General features: G+C 41.3%; 1 protein-coding gene across 4 annotated transcripts in view; it reads right to left on the bottom strand.

The window, feature by feature from the left end:
• Positions 1 to 14,652, bottom strand: part of ELMO1 (engulfment and cell motility 1) — a 311,581-nt gene that overhangs the window by 27,073 nt on the left and 269,856 nt on the right. For all 4 annotated transcript variants that reach the window (XM_063325494.1, XM_063325495.1, XM_063325496.1 and 1 more), the window contains one exon: positions 1,924 to 2,087. In XM_063325494.1, the coding sequence (XP_063181564.1) occupies positions 1,924 to 2,087 (164 nt within the window). The remainder of the gene's footprint in view (positions 1 to 1,923; positions 2,088 to 14,652) is intronic.

Genomic DNA, 14,652 nt, shown 5'->3' with positions numbered 1-14,652 from the left:
AGACTTCTATCGTGTTCAAGGCAGGAAAAAACACCATCTGATTGCCATATTCTCATGCAGAATTAAACAAGGTCTGATGAATTTACATTCGCCATTGCGTGCAACCTCCTTTAGCATATCTGCAAGGCTGTAAAATACACAGCCCAGCCACGATTGCTCTCTTCACTCGCAGTCTCTTTCCCTACAATGAGGCCATGATTCTGTACTTCTATCAATTGTGCCATCTATGCAATTTGAGAGAGTTCAGCACAGGGAACCAAATCAAAGGGGAAAATGAAAGAACCGTTTCTTTTCACCGTCAAGAATAAGTGATCATGGATGCAATCAAAATGTAAATGCATAGAGTTAAAGCTCTGCAAATGCCGTTGTGATTGCTTAAACACCTTATCGATTTACTTAGCCTTTATAGCCTTTAGGCTTAGCCTTTGTCCTGAATCTGAAATGAGTCTCTGGTAACACTTCAGTTGCTTTTAACTATTTGTGTTGCTTGTTTCACTCGTTCTGTGATGAGGAAGGAGACTCTCCACACTGTAGCAGCAACTTGCCAGAGTGATACTGGAAATAAAGAGCTTGCAGAGGGCACTGACAAGTTTCAAGAGGCTAGGCGATGGTGTGAGAGAATATAAATAGTTGACCTGTATCATACTTAAACAGTTGACTCATAGGGAAAGCAGAGAAAACGAGAAGCTCTGGGACAAGCTTTGCAGTACTGAGTGGCTTTGAACCACTAAACGTTGGAGGGGATTGGCAGGGGATTTCTGAGCAGCGTAATGATGCAAAACTGACTGGAACCATTTGTAGCTTTTTAATTGATGCATTACTATGAGCGACATCAGCTCTAATTGGGCATTAGGTCCTATCTTCTAATACACTGAAAACATAAAAGAAGCATTCCCCCTTTGATCCACATTGGTATGATTAAATTTTAAGTGTGTAATTCTACTTAGCTTATGCTTCCGCTGTTGCCCTGCTGCCCCTAGAGGAATGTGTCCCCAGAGCTTGTATTTAGATATCTGTATCCTTTAGGAACAAATCAAAATTAAAATCCTGCAACACTCTGGTACAAATCCTTCTCTGTACCTTTGCCTTGAAAAGGAGATTTGGAAAATCATGAGCCATCCTACTTGAAACATGGTCAGGATCTCATGCCATTTCAGCCGATACCTCTGGAATCCTCACCATTTCTCAGCTGATCTCCAGAGATCCCTGCTATTCTCAGCACAACATTTGTGCACCACAGAGTCTGCATCTGTCCTGTGCCATCAGTTCAGCCACAAGCCCAGACTTGGTCCAGAGCCAAGTGCAGCCTCCATTTTTCACATAACGGAACAAAGTGTATTCTGAGAAACGGGAAGGAGCTATGGTGGCAATATTAGCATTTGATACTTTGCAGTAAACAACAAGGAAATGAGAATCCCCTTGGCTAACTGCCAGAAGGTAATGCCATAAACACAGTCACACACAACATCGGTCCTTTGTGGAGTCAGCGTATATTGGCTCCTCTTCTTCTGGGCTTCTCCCTGTGCTGCTCAGAGCAGTGATATTTGGAATTTTTACAGGCCCTTGGACAGAGGACAAAGTTGTGGTGTTTGCTGTTTTTTTTTTTTAAAGCTTCTATCAGCACCAAAAGCAGGCTCACAATCATGCAAAGCTAGAAAACGTCCAGCATTGTTTCATAGAAATAAGCCACGTGAGACCCTGTAGGGATTTGCTGAATCTAGTTTAACTGAACTCAAAGAAAAAGTTATGATTCCCAGTAGAAGGAAACATAATGCACTTCAAGCAAATGCCGCACTACTGCTTTTGAGCACGTCTCCCTGGACAGCTTTCCTCCTTGGGTTCCCCCAGAAGAGCTCAAAAATGTCATTCACATTTGTTAATCCTTCCATGCAAAAACAAGCGGGGAGAGAAGATAGTACTTACAGAATCGGACGAGACTGGAAATCTTCCTGGTTCATTCTTTCAGACTGGCGTATTTTCAGTATTTCTGTGTAACTGAGGTTCTGAAGCTTGCTCTTGAACTGATCCAGAGAGCTAGGCTTGGTAGTGAGCGCTCTCATTATCTGTTCTTTCACTACCTGCATTACCTGCGGTTGACAAGGAAAGAAAAAGAAAAGCTATGTTAACACTTTCTGCGTTTTTGTTTCAAATCTGATTCTGGTTCACAGTAAGGTTTCTAGGTATAGAAGATTAGTACTGTGTGGTCTCAAGACAATTTCTCAGTAGCATAACCAGAAAATAAACCAACTTCTGACAAGGCATCACAGCTTACAGCAAAAGCTCATCCATGCTCTAACAAGAAAATTATTGGTTTTGGGGGATGACGGGGAGGGTGTCGCTAATTGCTTGGCTATCTCCCTAGACAGCTAAATTACAATTGCTGGTTACAGGATTTCAAGTCCTTCTCTGTCCATGGCTTGTGCCCCCATGGTAGCAGTAGCCTGGCCCTTCTGTGTTCTGAGCTGAGATGATGCTCCCGTCATGTCGGGGACAACACATACAACACTGGACTTGTAATAGCAAAAAAAAAGCTGTGAAGTCCTAAGGAGCTGACTTAGAGCGCAGATGCACATCCTGACTTCTCCCAGCTCAACCCAGGCAAAGTGCACGAGCCGCAGGGATCAGTCTAACTGCCCACAAGAGAGACTGCAGAGAGTTTTTCAGGTCTTACAGCTCTCCTGCTGGGTCTTAGAGCTGCTCTCCTGACCAGAAGGCAGTAGCACAAAGCCGCTAACTGTGGACTCTTGCTTCCCGTATTCCTTACGCCCAGAGGCGATGGGCACACACTGAAAGACAGGAGGTTCCCACTGAACATCAGGAAGCACTTTTTTATTGTGAGGATGACCAAGCACTGGCACAGGTTGCTCAGGGAGGTTGTGAAGTCACCATCCTTGGAGATATTCAAAAGCCACCTGGACGTGGTCCTGGCCAACGGCCTTTAGGTGGCCCTGCTTCAGCAGTGAGGTCAGACCAGATGACCTCCAGAGGTCCCTTCCAACCTCAACCACTCTGTGACTCTGTGAGAGCCTTACGCTGCAGACACATCATGGCCACACACAGTGAAGGAAAGAGAGCTTGCTAAAAGAGATCAGTAGTCTGGGGAGAGAGAGCGAGATCAATTTGCCAAGGATATTACAGGATTGCTCTTGAAGCAACGCCATAAACAATGCAAACCAAAAAATGAGAATGAAGGATGGCTGGGCAACAGCCATCTATCTGCATATTAATTATTTTATCAGGACTAAACTGCTGAGACACAGTTAACTAAGGGAAATTGCTTGGCTCTCGTTCAAATAAATACATATCACAGATTACTGTCTGTCTCTCTGCAATCCTAGACTCATTTCCTTGGTGCTGGTGCAAATCACACACTTTGAAATATTTATCTGATGCTGTGCTTAAGTTGGCTGAAAAAAACAATTTATCAGACTTAGAAAGGCCCATCCCACCCAAATCCAACAACTGAAAAACAGTAGGAAACAGTAACACCTCCCTGGTATCAAAGTGGGTGTGACAGAATTGAACAGCTATACAAACAGAGGGCAAAAGCTTTTCTGCATTGTTATTTTTCCTTTATTCTTTCATCTTCACCATGTATCTTAAAACAGAAGCTCAGCCCCTCAGAGGTTCCCTAATCATTCCGAAAACTTCTTTTTTCTCATAAATATTTCATCACTTAACATGTGTTGCCTCAGCCTTCTAACTCATTGCCTGCACTATGGTTTCTATTTTTGCTTCCTGAGATGTAACTCATTTGAGCTGTGTCCAGCAGGTGAAACTAAGCAATTAAAGAACTGAAGATAATTGTCTTCCTTACTACAGGGACTACATCCACCCCAGAGATTTACTTCAAGAGAAGCAAAATGCTTCTCACGAAGGTGTTGGCTCAGGTGGACGGCAAATGCCTTTGCCACGTTTTCACCCCGCAGATGAGTCAGCCTACTCATGCTCACTGGGCTGTGGCCTTACCTTGAAAACATCCCTGCAATTAACATCCTACTCTTGGTACATCTTGCAAACCTGTCCCAGACAAAGCTGACCTCCGCTCCATCCACTCCTACAAATCTAATCGGTACAGTGCTGTGTATTTGAGCAAGTCTTCTAAAACTTAATTTGATGATAAAAAGCAATGCTGAATTCTGTACTCTACATCTGCGTGCTGTTAATTTACAGAAGTATTTGTTCTCAGATGGTGTCCATTTGCAGCCAAATTCCTCTGAAGAGTTACTTAGCTGGTCTGTCAGTGGGAAGCAGCTACTTCCCCATTGGCAAGAAGAACTCTTGACTGCCATCCCACTGCTTAGAGGGATTAACGCCTCCTTGACTGCATTCAGAGTGCGCTCACCAGACTCACCACACCAGTCCAAGTAAGAAATGTGCTGTCACACCTCGGAAACGACAAACCTGAAGGCCAAACAAGTCCTGAATGTTGATGGATCGCTCCACTGGCCCCTAAGGCGAGTGGCATACTCCTACTGATTTCACTGGGTCTTGGTTTAATATCTAAATGGGCTTAGGAAATGTAATGAAGGACACGTTCTCAAGGAAGAGTGGGGAAAAAAATGAAGCAGACAACCCCAGTGACAAGTTGGATGTTTAAAAATATCTTCTGTCTTCCTCTTTCTGCCTTCCTGACGATGACTACTAATTGCTGCTAATTAATTTTAATTTATATTTTATATATTTATATATTATTCATTAGGATTAATTATTTTTAACCACCATAGTAGGGCCAGGATTGGAGAAGAGGGGAGAGACTGTAAACCTTTCCTGTTGAAAACGTAGTCAGCTATTGGTATCTCCTAAGACCACTGTCCGAGCCCCGGTGAACTTGCCTTAACTTTTCACCCTCCCAGAGAACGTGATGTTCAGCCACTGGCTTCACTTCTGCTTTCTCAGGCCTGCTGAGAAGTTGTGCCAGACCACGTTATTATATGTGGTTTTACAGTCAGCCTGTACTCACCATTTCTGCAGTATCATGCAAAAGAAGCATGCAAAAAACAGGTAGCTTAATTCAAACACGTAAGCCCCATCGCCGCTTATGGGATCAAATTCCCTGTCTATTAGAAAGCAACAAATTATCACCATTTCAAACAGACAGGGGTAGTATAACTGCTGAACTAACCATACACTGCTATATTAACTATCACTACCATATCACCTTGATTTTTCATCACTAAACCAGATTTGCAAGCAAATATAGTCCTGCAATTGCTTATGCATGCATGAAATTCCAGTTTCGTGCATTCTTTCAAGTATCTGTACAGATCTGGTATTTTGCTTACACATAGATTTAGTTTTCTAAATTCAGGCACTCACACTGGGGAAACTGCCTAAATAAGTAGGTTTTCCCCTAAAATAAATGGACAAACAAATAAATAAATACTGTATTTTAGGCAGTTGCATGCATGCGATCTTCTTTTCAGTCTGATGTCTGAATCACCATCCATAAGAAGCAGCGCCCATTCTTGGCTAAACAATGCAAAGGAGGTTCAAGTTCAAGTAGACTTGTTGAAAAACCCTTGTGTCCCTTCTCTGATGCTCGCTGTCATGGTTAACATGCAGATTCCTCGTCTTTGCTATTATCTGGAGAGTTATTCACAGGGTATCATCAAAGAGCTCCTTGGTTTAGAGGCTCCCCTTACTCCCGAGACAGAAGGCAGGAAGTGTATACCCCAGGCCCAGCACGCAGGGGGGTGATCACTTGCCTTGTAACGTTTATAGCCAACACTATTTAAGTAGCTGGCCAAAATGTCAAAGCTGCTGATTGCGTTGAGTCTCCTGAGCATTTGGGGATCACTGCCAAGAACTTCTAATCTGTTCAATTTCCAAAGCTGAGTTGCCAGCCCTTGATTACTGGTGTCTGAGAGACAGCATCAACCCTTCCTCCCCATGTGTCTGACCTTACAATGAAATTAAAGGTATTCTCTACTCAATGTGGTTGTACGTAAACACTGTAGACAGTTGTTTTAATTACATTATACTTTGCTACTCTTACTGAGAAATGAGTGTTTCAGAGGGCACATTTGCTTTAAATCATGTCCTTTTTATCTGACAACCTCTTGTATGGTAAGAGAATCCCGAGTTCTGCATTACAATTAAGACAGGTAAATTTACTGAAGGTATGAAAAGAAAGACAGTAGGAAAAAAAAGAATACTTTTTTTCGTTTAATCACAGAGGACCTTATTCCCCTTATTCCATATTTTGTATCCATCTAAAGTGTCTTATATTTCTACGGTCAGTATCACCATAACATTAAATTATGTATTTTTCGTTAGCTGTTTTAGTCTAGCTTTGCATTTAGCTTATTTGACCTCATCTCTGTCATATCACATTCTGACTACTTTGCCTTTCCAACATTTACTGCCCCTTTTATTCTTCCTTCTCTCTCTTACTATGACAACTTTTGCTTATACAAATAAAGTCTCCTCCTTTCAGGATGGAGCAGAGGTCTGAACACTTGGGCTCTACAACGGGAGGACAAAATAAAAAGTGAGAAGTTGTCAATGTCAGAAAGAGGAGTTTACCAGGGTCGAACTCTACAGCAACCTCCCCACTGACCGCATTTCAGCAGCTTGTTTGCAACTTCGTAAAGCACAAATCTCTCTACTCTACTTACTCCATACCAATGCAAAGTTTGTCCTTGGCACTGACTGGAGAAGACAGGCTGCCATCTCAGACACCTACCATTGCCTGCAAGCGTCTGGAAATTGAAGTCTGAGCCTTCCACTCACCAGACACACTACCTCTATGAACTCACAGCATCAGTCTTCTCAGAAACCTCTCCCAGAAAAGCCTGAAGGGCTGGACGTTCACAACAAGCCATCTGTGGAGCACCTGACAGGAGATGAACCATTCTCATAATTTCCCCACAATATCAGTGTTTCCCTTGAATAAGCATGCCCTTTCACATGTAATGACCTTTCCATGCCAGCAAGAACACATCCGGAGTCTATCACAGAAGCCGCTAAGTTGTACATCTAATATCTTGGGGAGTACGTTACACTGATTTTTGCTCAGTGACTAACTCAGGGGGTTGTGTGTATCAGTATGTTACAGTGACTGATCGACATTAATCTTGACAGTCCACCTTTCTTCTGCACAGACAAGACTTAGGTATAAATCCTCAGCCCACGTTACAATGATGTGCTCGGTTCAGTGCTTTCCTAATTTGTCTCCAAATTAGCAAGTACCGCAAGGCATGATTCCCATATCTTGTTGAAACATATGATAAAAAGAGCAGCCACCAGATTGCACTGCATCCAGAGACACCCCTCTACAACCAGACTTGAGGCATCTGAGATGGGAGAAGTTTTAAGGCTGCACTTGCCAGCTCTTCCAAGTGACCACTCAAAAATCAACAAGCCAACAAAGAGAAAACTGGAGGAAAGACACCTCTTTGCAAACTGGCGGTCAAGAATTCATACCTAGTTTCCTTCCAATCTAAATGTTCATAAAAAGAAGCAGCTTGGCTTACACAGGGTAAAAAATGAAGGAGAAAACTTAATTTAGTGATTGAGATCCAGCTTCATCATTTCAGTCACACAGGGATTTCCTTCAGTTAACTCCACAGAGCAGGCAAAAATAAGGTTGTAGAATGAAATGGCCAAATCATTCTTAATGAACAGCGCTTACTGACAAAGGAGGCCATAAAGAAAATCTAATTCTGGAGGGAAAGGAAATGACTTCAGTTTACAAGCAACCTGTCAATGCCTTTAATGAAAACTTTACATGTTTAACGTGTGCACCAGGTAATTCAAGACAATTTTTAGACTGTTCCAAAGGATAAATTGTCTTAACTAGATCAATGGTTATATTTTCAGAGTACTCTGAAGAGTCATCCTGAGAGACTTCAAGGTCCTTGGAAGATAATTTAATGCTGCATTTCCCCCCTATTTCCACATATTGCAGTCTGTGAATTCACTACACCAGTCTCTCGGCCACAGCCTGTATCAAGCCTTCACTCCACGTCCCTTTAGAATATTAATCCAAACACGCCATACTACACAAGCAAATCTAAACTCAGCGCTGGCACAATCTAGCCATTGATAAGAGACTCCAGAATTCCAGACATTTCTTCTATTACAGCCTGTGTACTCTGGAATTACAAAAAAAACCCCAGTTTTCAATCTCCTTAACTATTCCAGAACACAAGGACAGTTACTGTAGCCAGCGATAAAGAGGCAACTCTAAGCTGTCTGGATGTACATAGCCACAGGAATAATTAAGTTGATTCATTTTCAGGCAGCAGGATGAGAAAGCGGCTGTCAGAGGATTTAGCAGGTATAAGCTCTGATACACTTTATCTCTTCATTTTCTGCAGAATTTAAAACCCATTGTGAAAAAAGTTTGTGTTGCTGGGGTTTCGGCTTTCCTTTTTTTCTTTCTTTCTTTTTTTTTTTTTTTTTAAACTCTTTTGCTTGTGATTGAGTTTTTCTGGTATGAACCAAGGTATCTTTCACTCTGCAGAGGAGACACTTGAAACAATGCAACGGTGTTGATCAAGCTGAGCAGTCTGTTTCCAGGTGGTGTCAGCATCAATATCATTACCCAGTTCAGCGATGGCCATCATTTTGGAGGAATGAATGAATGGAGGAAGGAATAGCATGAATAAATGAGCACACCTAGCAGATGTGACGATGGAGCTGAGAGGTAGGAGATGTGACAGCAGTTCCACACGGGGTGTTTAAAAGGTCTATAGCAGGTGTCTGAAAACTTAATGATGTAATAATAGGTCTTTTCAATATGAAAACTTGTTCAGAGCCTCAGAACCCAAATAAATTGCCTGCCCTCTAGTGAGGAAAAGAGGGAAGAAAACCCGAAGGAGCTTGACAGTGCACCGGATCCTGAGATCCAGAAAATCAAGTGAAAAAAGTGAAAGAAGGAAAGGCTGAAGATGAAGTGAGGCCCCAAATTGTTTTCTATTTCAGAGCAGTTCTTGATTTTTCCAGAGTTTTACGTTCCCTTGACTAATGAATCACAGGTGTGGGAAACGAGACCGAAATCAAACAGTTCCTGGGAACTGATGGGCTAAGACTGTCATTAATCTAAGACTATGACAGAGGGGATAGAGGATTCATCACATTCTTGTAAGAAGGGAGGAAAAACAGCTCCGGAGCCATGAGCAACCTGAAACGAAGCGTGAAAAGGAGGCTGAGAAACATCAAGGAAGGAATCTGAGGAGTAACTGCATCTGAAGGAGCTGATGCAAAACAGTTCAGTTCCTGGCAAAAGATTCCTGGCTCATGCTGCTATTGGATGTGAGTATTTTGTAAATTGTGTTCAGTGAAAATGGACCACTAATTGCCGCACTCTGTTATATTACTTCCCTGGGATAGTCCACCTCTGCAGGAAGAGCCTGTGGCCACAGCTTGACTTGGCACTTTTCAAAGTAGCTCCCGAGATTCGGTTAGTTGCACTGATTATTTTTCCCTTGGATACACAGATCCTGATGGAGAAGCACTGGATACCAGGGGGGCCTCCAGTTTTTCTTCAGCATTACTATTTATTTGCTCAATTAAAGACGGGAACAGTGGGAGAAGCTTTGGCTGTGAGCAAAAAGCAGCTTGAACTTGATTGAGAAAAAGGCAAAAAGCTACCAAAAAATTTTGCTGAAGGGTAATATGGCTAAAGGGATGGGCAAGAAGACGATTTTGACAATGAATGTTAACAGATTGGAGCAGACAAAGGAAAAAAAGACAGCTAGAAGGAAGGACATTATAAACACAGAAAAGTGACCAGAGCAGGTAGAGAGGTTCCAGTAGGGAGTATCAGCATGTGGAAGTAGGCATCTGGCTGACATCTTGCAAGAAAATAAAGGATGGAGAAGTTTGAAGGGAAAAAAAAAGACTGTGGATCTGACATGCATTTCAATAGACAACGAAGGCTGAAGGAAAAGAAGAAATGAGATTTTGGTAGAAGATCAGTTAAAAGGAAATAGGAAAAGAAAGGGTAAAATATGGGGGGAAACGATGTATTTATTAAAAAAATTACAGCTCAGGAAGCATCTGACTGGAGGGAAACCTTCCTTAAGGACTGGCCTGAGGAAGCTGAGGGGAAAATTGATAGTAATAGAAAGGGAAGTTAACAGCAGTCCTTTACATACTTGAAATGCAAGTGAATTTAGAATCATCATAAAAAAACATGTAAAAGCTGTGCATAATGTTGTCAACCATTTTGGTAAAAGACAACATGAAAGCAGTCCGCTGGTTGCTTGCAGGGCTAAAACCAGATGCTACGCTGAAATCCAAGGGGTCTGGCTCAAAACAACGCTAATCTAAACACACAAGTCAAATACCACTTATTTGGGTTGTATTGGGCTGAAACAGGAATGACTGATAGACAGGAAACCTCTTCCCCACCTTTAATATTTGCAGAATACTATTTTCGTCAGAAATAAGGAATACATTTCTTTCCTGTTTGTGCTTTGTGCCTCGAGGTAAGCAAAGCAAGAAATAAGTGCTGTGTGACAAAGCGTTTCTGCCCCAGTAAAATGATGTGCAAAGTTAATATGACAGTTTTTGTAAACTTCCTTGTTAGTTAATTGAAGTCTTAGGTCAGCCAATATTACATTATTTCCCCCAATGTCTGACAACCTCCTCTGGCAAAATAAAACATGCACAAAATCATTTGTGGGTGGCATTTAATCCAGGGCTTTTCACAGACAAAATGTACTGATCTTCCCAACCAAAATGTTAAGTGAGGGGAGGGGAAAAAATGAGGAGGTATTTGTATCCTTAGTCATATACCAATGTAATAATTAACATGTCAAATAACACGCTTGTGAATTCTAAAGGAAAATAATACAAGGGTTACCCATGATTAGGAACATACATTTGGGTGCCGCTTCCTTTAAAATACACAATGACATTAAATGGCATACACTAAATAAAAATTAACTGTAATATGCTGGAAAACAGACGGTTCTACAAAAGGAAAGCAAGGACAATATTCTAATAGGTATTTTTTCCCATAGAAAAAAATCAAAGAACTCAAGTTCTGGGTATTAAAACTTTTTGAACGGGCACAAAAACAGGAAAAGTAGGGGACCAAATTTTTAAAAAAAGGGAAACAGAAGGGGCTGGAAACATTGCTCAGTACACCTGATAATTGGATCAAAACATAAGAACAACACTGCATTACAGCTTCACATCTTCCTATCTCCTTTAGTTGAGATAAAAACAAAATAAAGGTGTGACCAGGCGCATTCTGGGAAGATCTCCAGGCTCTTTTACCAGTGCAAGCTACTGTGTTGAGGTTTGTCCTGTCTGAGGTATGAATGGCCACATGGAATTGCATGTGGTCCAAGCCTGCCACTGTCCCTGCTTGTATTGTCCCCTTCCTTGTCTTCAGTCAACTCCAGAGATTCTCCAGCTCCACTTTTAAACGGAAGGGGAGCCAGTGCTCCAGGTTCCTCTCTTTTTAATGCCAAGAGAAATGGAGATCCCTAATCATGCAGGTGAACCACAAACACACCAGCTAGCACAAAGCACCAGGCTTTTCTACCTCTCTTCTTCTTGCCTCTCCTCTTTGCTAACCTTCTTATCCTAAACCCAACAGAAAGTCCATCTACTGTGTCTATAATGAACTCCACTTCTTTTAAGTAGCAAATTCTGCAGCTCTATCACCTACTTATTTCCTTAATTCTGATAGACTTATTAAGAAAAGACTCCAGTAAGTCCAAAAGAAGTTGGTCCACAACTCAAATAGTAAATTTCCTTATTTGGGTGCTTAAAGTACCACCTCACATTTTATCTGCTACCTTTGGTTTTTTTTTGGGGGGGACGACACATTCCATTCTATTAAAAAGGCACAACTTTCGAAGTTTCTACCTAGCAAGAATTACCAGAAAGACTGAAAACGTGTTTTTGGATTCAGTTCTCCGAATCGGAGAACTAGATTATGCACTCAGGTATTCCTGATGAATGAAGATGCCAAATGTTCAGTACACTGGTGCTGGACTATTTAGTTCAATCCAATTATTTGCACGTCCTTCCAGTTACAGTAAATTATTGGGCTGAACATCTAGGAATCATGCAAAAAGGCAGTTGGGCAGATGTACTATTCCTCTGAATGAACTTACATGTTGTTATGCATCATAATTTATAACAAATAAACTGCAATCATTTTTAGGTAAACCCTTGTTTTCACATTCACGTCACTGAAGAAAGCAGTGAGCTGAAAAACATGTCTACAGCACAGCAATTTTTTAGCACATCTCATATTAATAACCATTTCAAGTGATAGCTGCATTGATATGAGAGACTCCGGTCAGTGCCACAAGAATAAAAATAGTTGCATGAATTAACTGAATGATTCACAAAAATACACGAAGCAATGAAAAGATTAAATCCAGCGTGACTTGTTAGATGCTAGCTACAAAAATTAGTCTGTAAATTTGGAGCTCACAAATTACTGACTTGACAGGTCGTAATAAGCGCTGTCAGGACTATTACATACCAAGATCTGCTTGGAACTGCCAAACATACACAAAATGTCTATGTCCAAGAAAAAGGAAAAAATGTTTTCCTTGCCATTTTCAAATGTTCTAAAATTGCTGAATAATACCTTTGGAAAATTCTGAATTTTTGCAGCCTAGTCCAATGAGATCTTTGCCTCAGGTAGTTATATCGTTACTGTGCTGGTCATATAAATAAGAGGAATGCGTATTATTTTTCCCCAGGAGTTGTGGCATATAACTGAGCATATAAGGCATCAGCTAGACTATTCTTAGAAGAAGAAAAAGCACAGATGACATGTTTTTCCATATCTCATTCTAAAAACTGCAGTGGAATGGTTTATGGCTTCAGAGACCTATATTTTTGATTGCTGCAAATAAGCAATCTTTTCTCCCCCAGATCAAAGGGAAGCTTTTTTGGGATCTATATGCAGTACAGGAAAATAAACTACTCCCCAGAATAGATAGCAGTAATTTATCTGACACCCAACACTAACATCAACAATACAAAAGCATTCAATCACCTCACTTTGATTACAAAACCAATCTGCTAGCTAGAGAAATTAGGAACAGAACAAACCAATTAGGCTACCCAATCCTTTGCTTTGGGAACAGGATACGCTTCCACAAGCACAGGGCAAGCCATCTACAGGTATATGAAATCTTAACTAGAGACATATCAGTGACATCAGACCTGTGCAGACTGGTCCCACTGCTCCATCCCCTTCACTATGAGTATAGAAAACACCTGAAAAAACCCTCTCTTTTTCCTCCAGTGAATACTATGTCAATACCACATTCTCGGTTTTGTATTCTTCCCCTGCTCCTTTTACTCATATTAAACCAATTAAATCAAATGGAAATTTTCTCACAGAAGGATGAAGACGAGACTGCAGTATTTGGTTTCAAATTTACTTCCCACTATCGATTTGAAACTACCAATGACACACACAGAAACACACATATCTCCAGAAACACATCGATCCTGCCTAGAAGGGTAAATAGTGTCTTAAAATAGTGTTATTTCCAGTAACCAGCTAGTGAGTTATGGATGGAGAAATGCTTACAATCTTCCGGTGATGAAAAACCCTTTCTCTAGTAACTTGAATGCAATCACTGCACTTCTTTCCACACTCTCATAAATCACTGCACTTCTTTCCATGTTGTCATTAATCTACATCTCCAATACGCAGGCAGACTCCTCCTTCCCTACAACTCCATGACTATTTACTTTGTGTTTTGGGGCAGGAGATATATTTAGAATTAAATGCAAGCTATTTGTTTTCGTTTGAAACGTTAGAGTCAAACTGTGTGCGCTCCAGATTGCAGCAGTCAACAGAAAAAAAGTATCAGACTCATTCTGAAATTCCCCTACTGCCTCACACATGATTACACGAAGGATTTACTTGGGTAAATTTGCTCAGGTCCAGAAAGAAGCCAAATGGGAGATGTCATGCTAGGGTGAACATGGTCCAGGGACACAGACATAGTGTGTCCAGACACCTGTTTCACATGTTGGTAACGAGAACTGAGGCTAAGATATGAAGATGCTATTCCCCCTTTTGAATCTTCTGTGTAATTAGACCATAGCAAGGGCACGTGAGGCAACGAAAGCAGAAGTTTCTGTAAAAATCTTATACTATTTTATCCTATTGGAAGTCAGGCAGAAAGAGGAAGGAAATTCCTCTAAGGGAAAGACTGGTGGGAATGACGCAACCTGTGTTTCTGTGTATGAAGTGCTTGCAGAGACAATGTGGTAGAGTCAAGGGGAAAACACTGGGTAGAGGCAAGGCACAGCAGGTGGGAGGGGGCTGGTATCATCGGGGCAGTAAAGCCAGGGGAAGGTAATAAAGATTCAGGGAGGGAAAGGTGATAACGCTCTAACTTGGAAATGACTGTGTAAAACACATCTGGAATAAAATTCTACCTGATTTTTAGGATAAAGTGCATAAGCCTGGATGAACCTGGCACCAGTACAGAGCAGGTATTTTCTGTAAAATGAGATACAGCCAATATTTAAACACCAGACTCTTGGAAACCTCCATACCCTCTCTTGCATCAAGAACACATCAAGTCCAAAGACCATTGAGAACAGTCAGCCATATCTGGCATTGCCTCTAAACAGACTCTAAACAGACTATCCTTATCGCTGGCTTTCCACTGAAAAATTGAGATTTCCGTGTTTCTGAGCACT

This window comes from Chroicocephalus ridibundus, chromosome 2, assembly GCF_963924245.1.
Source record: "Chroicocephalus ridibundus chromosome 2, bChrRid1.1, whole genome shotgun sequence".
Lineage (NCBI taxonomy): Eukaryota > Metazoa > Chordata > Aves > Charadriiformes > Laridae > Chroicocephalus > Chroicocephalus ridibundus.
Note: the sequence above shows the minus strand (reverse complement) of the source record. Positions and strands in the feature narration are given on the sequence as shown.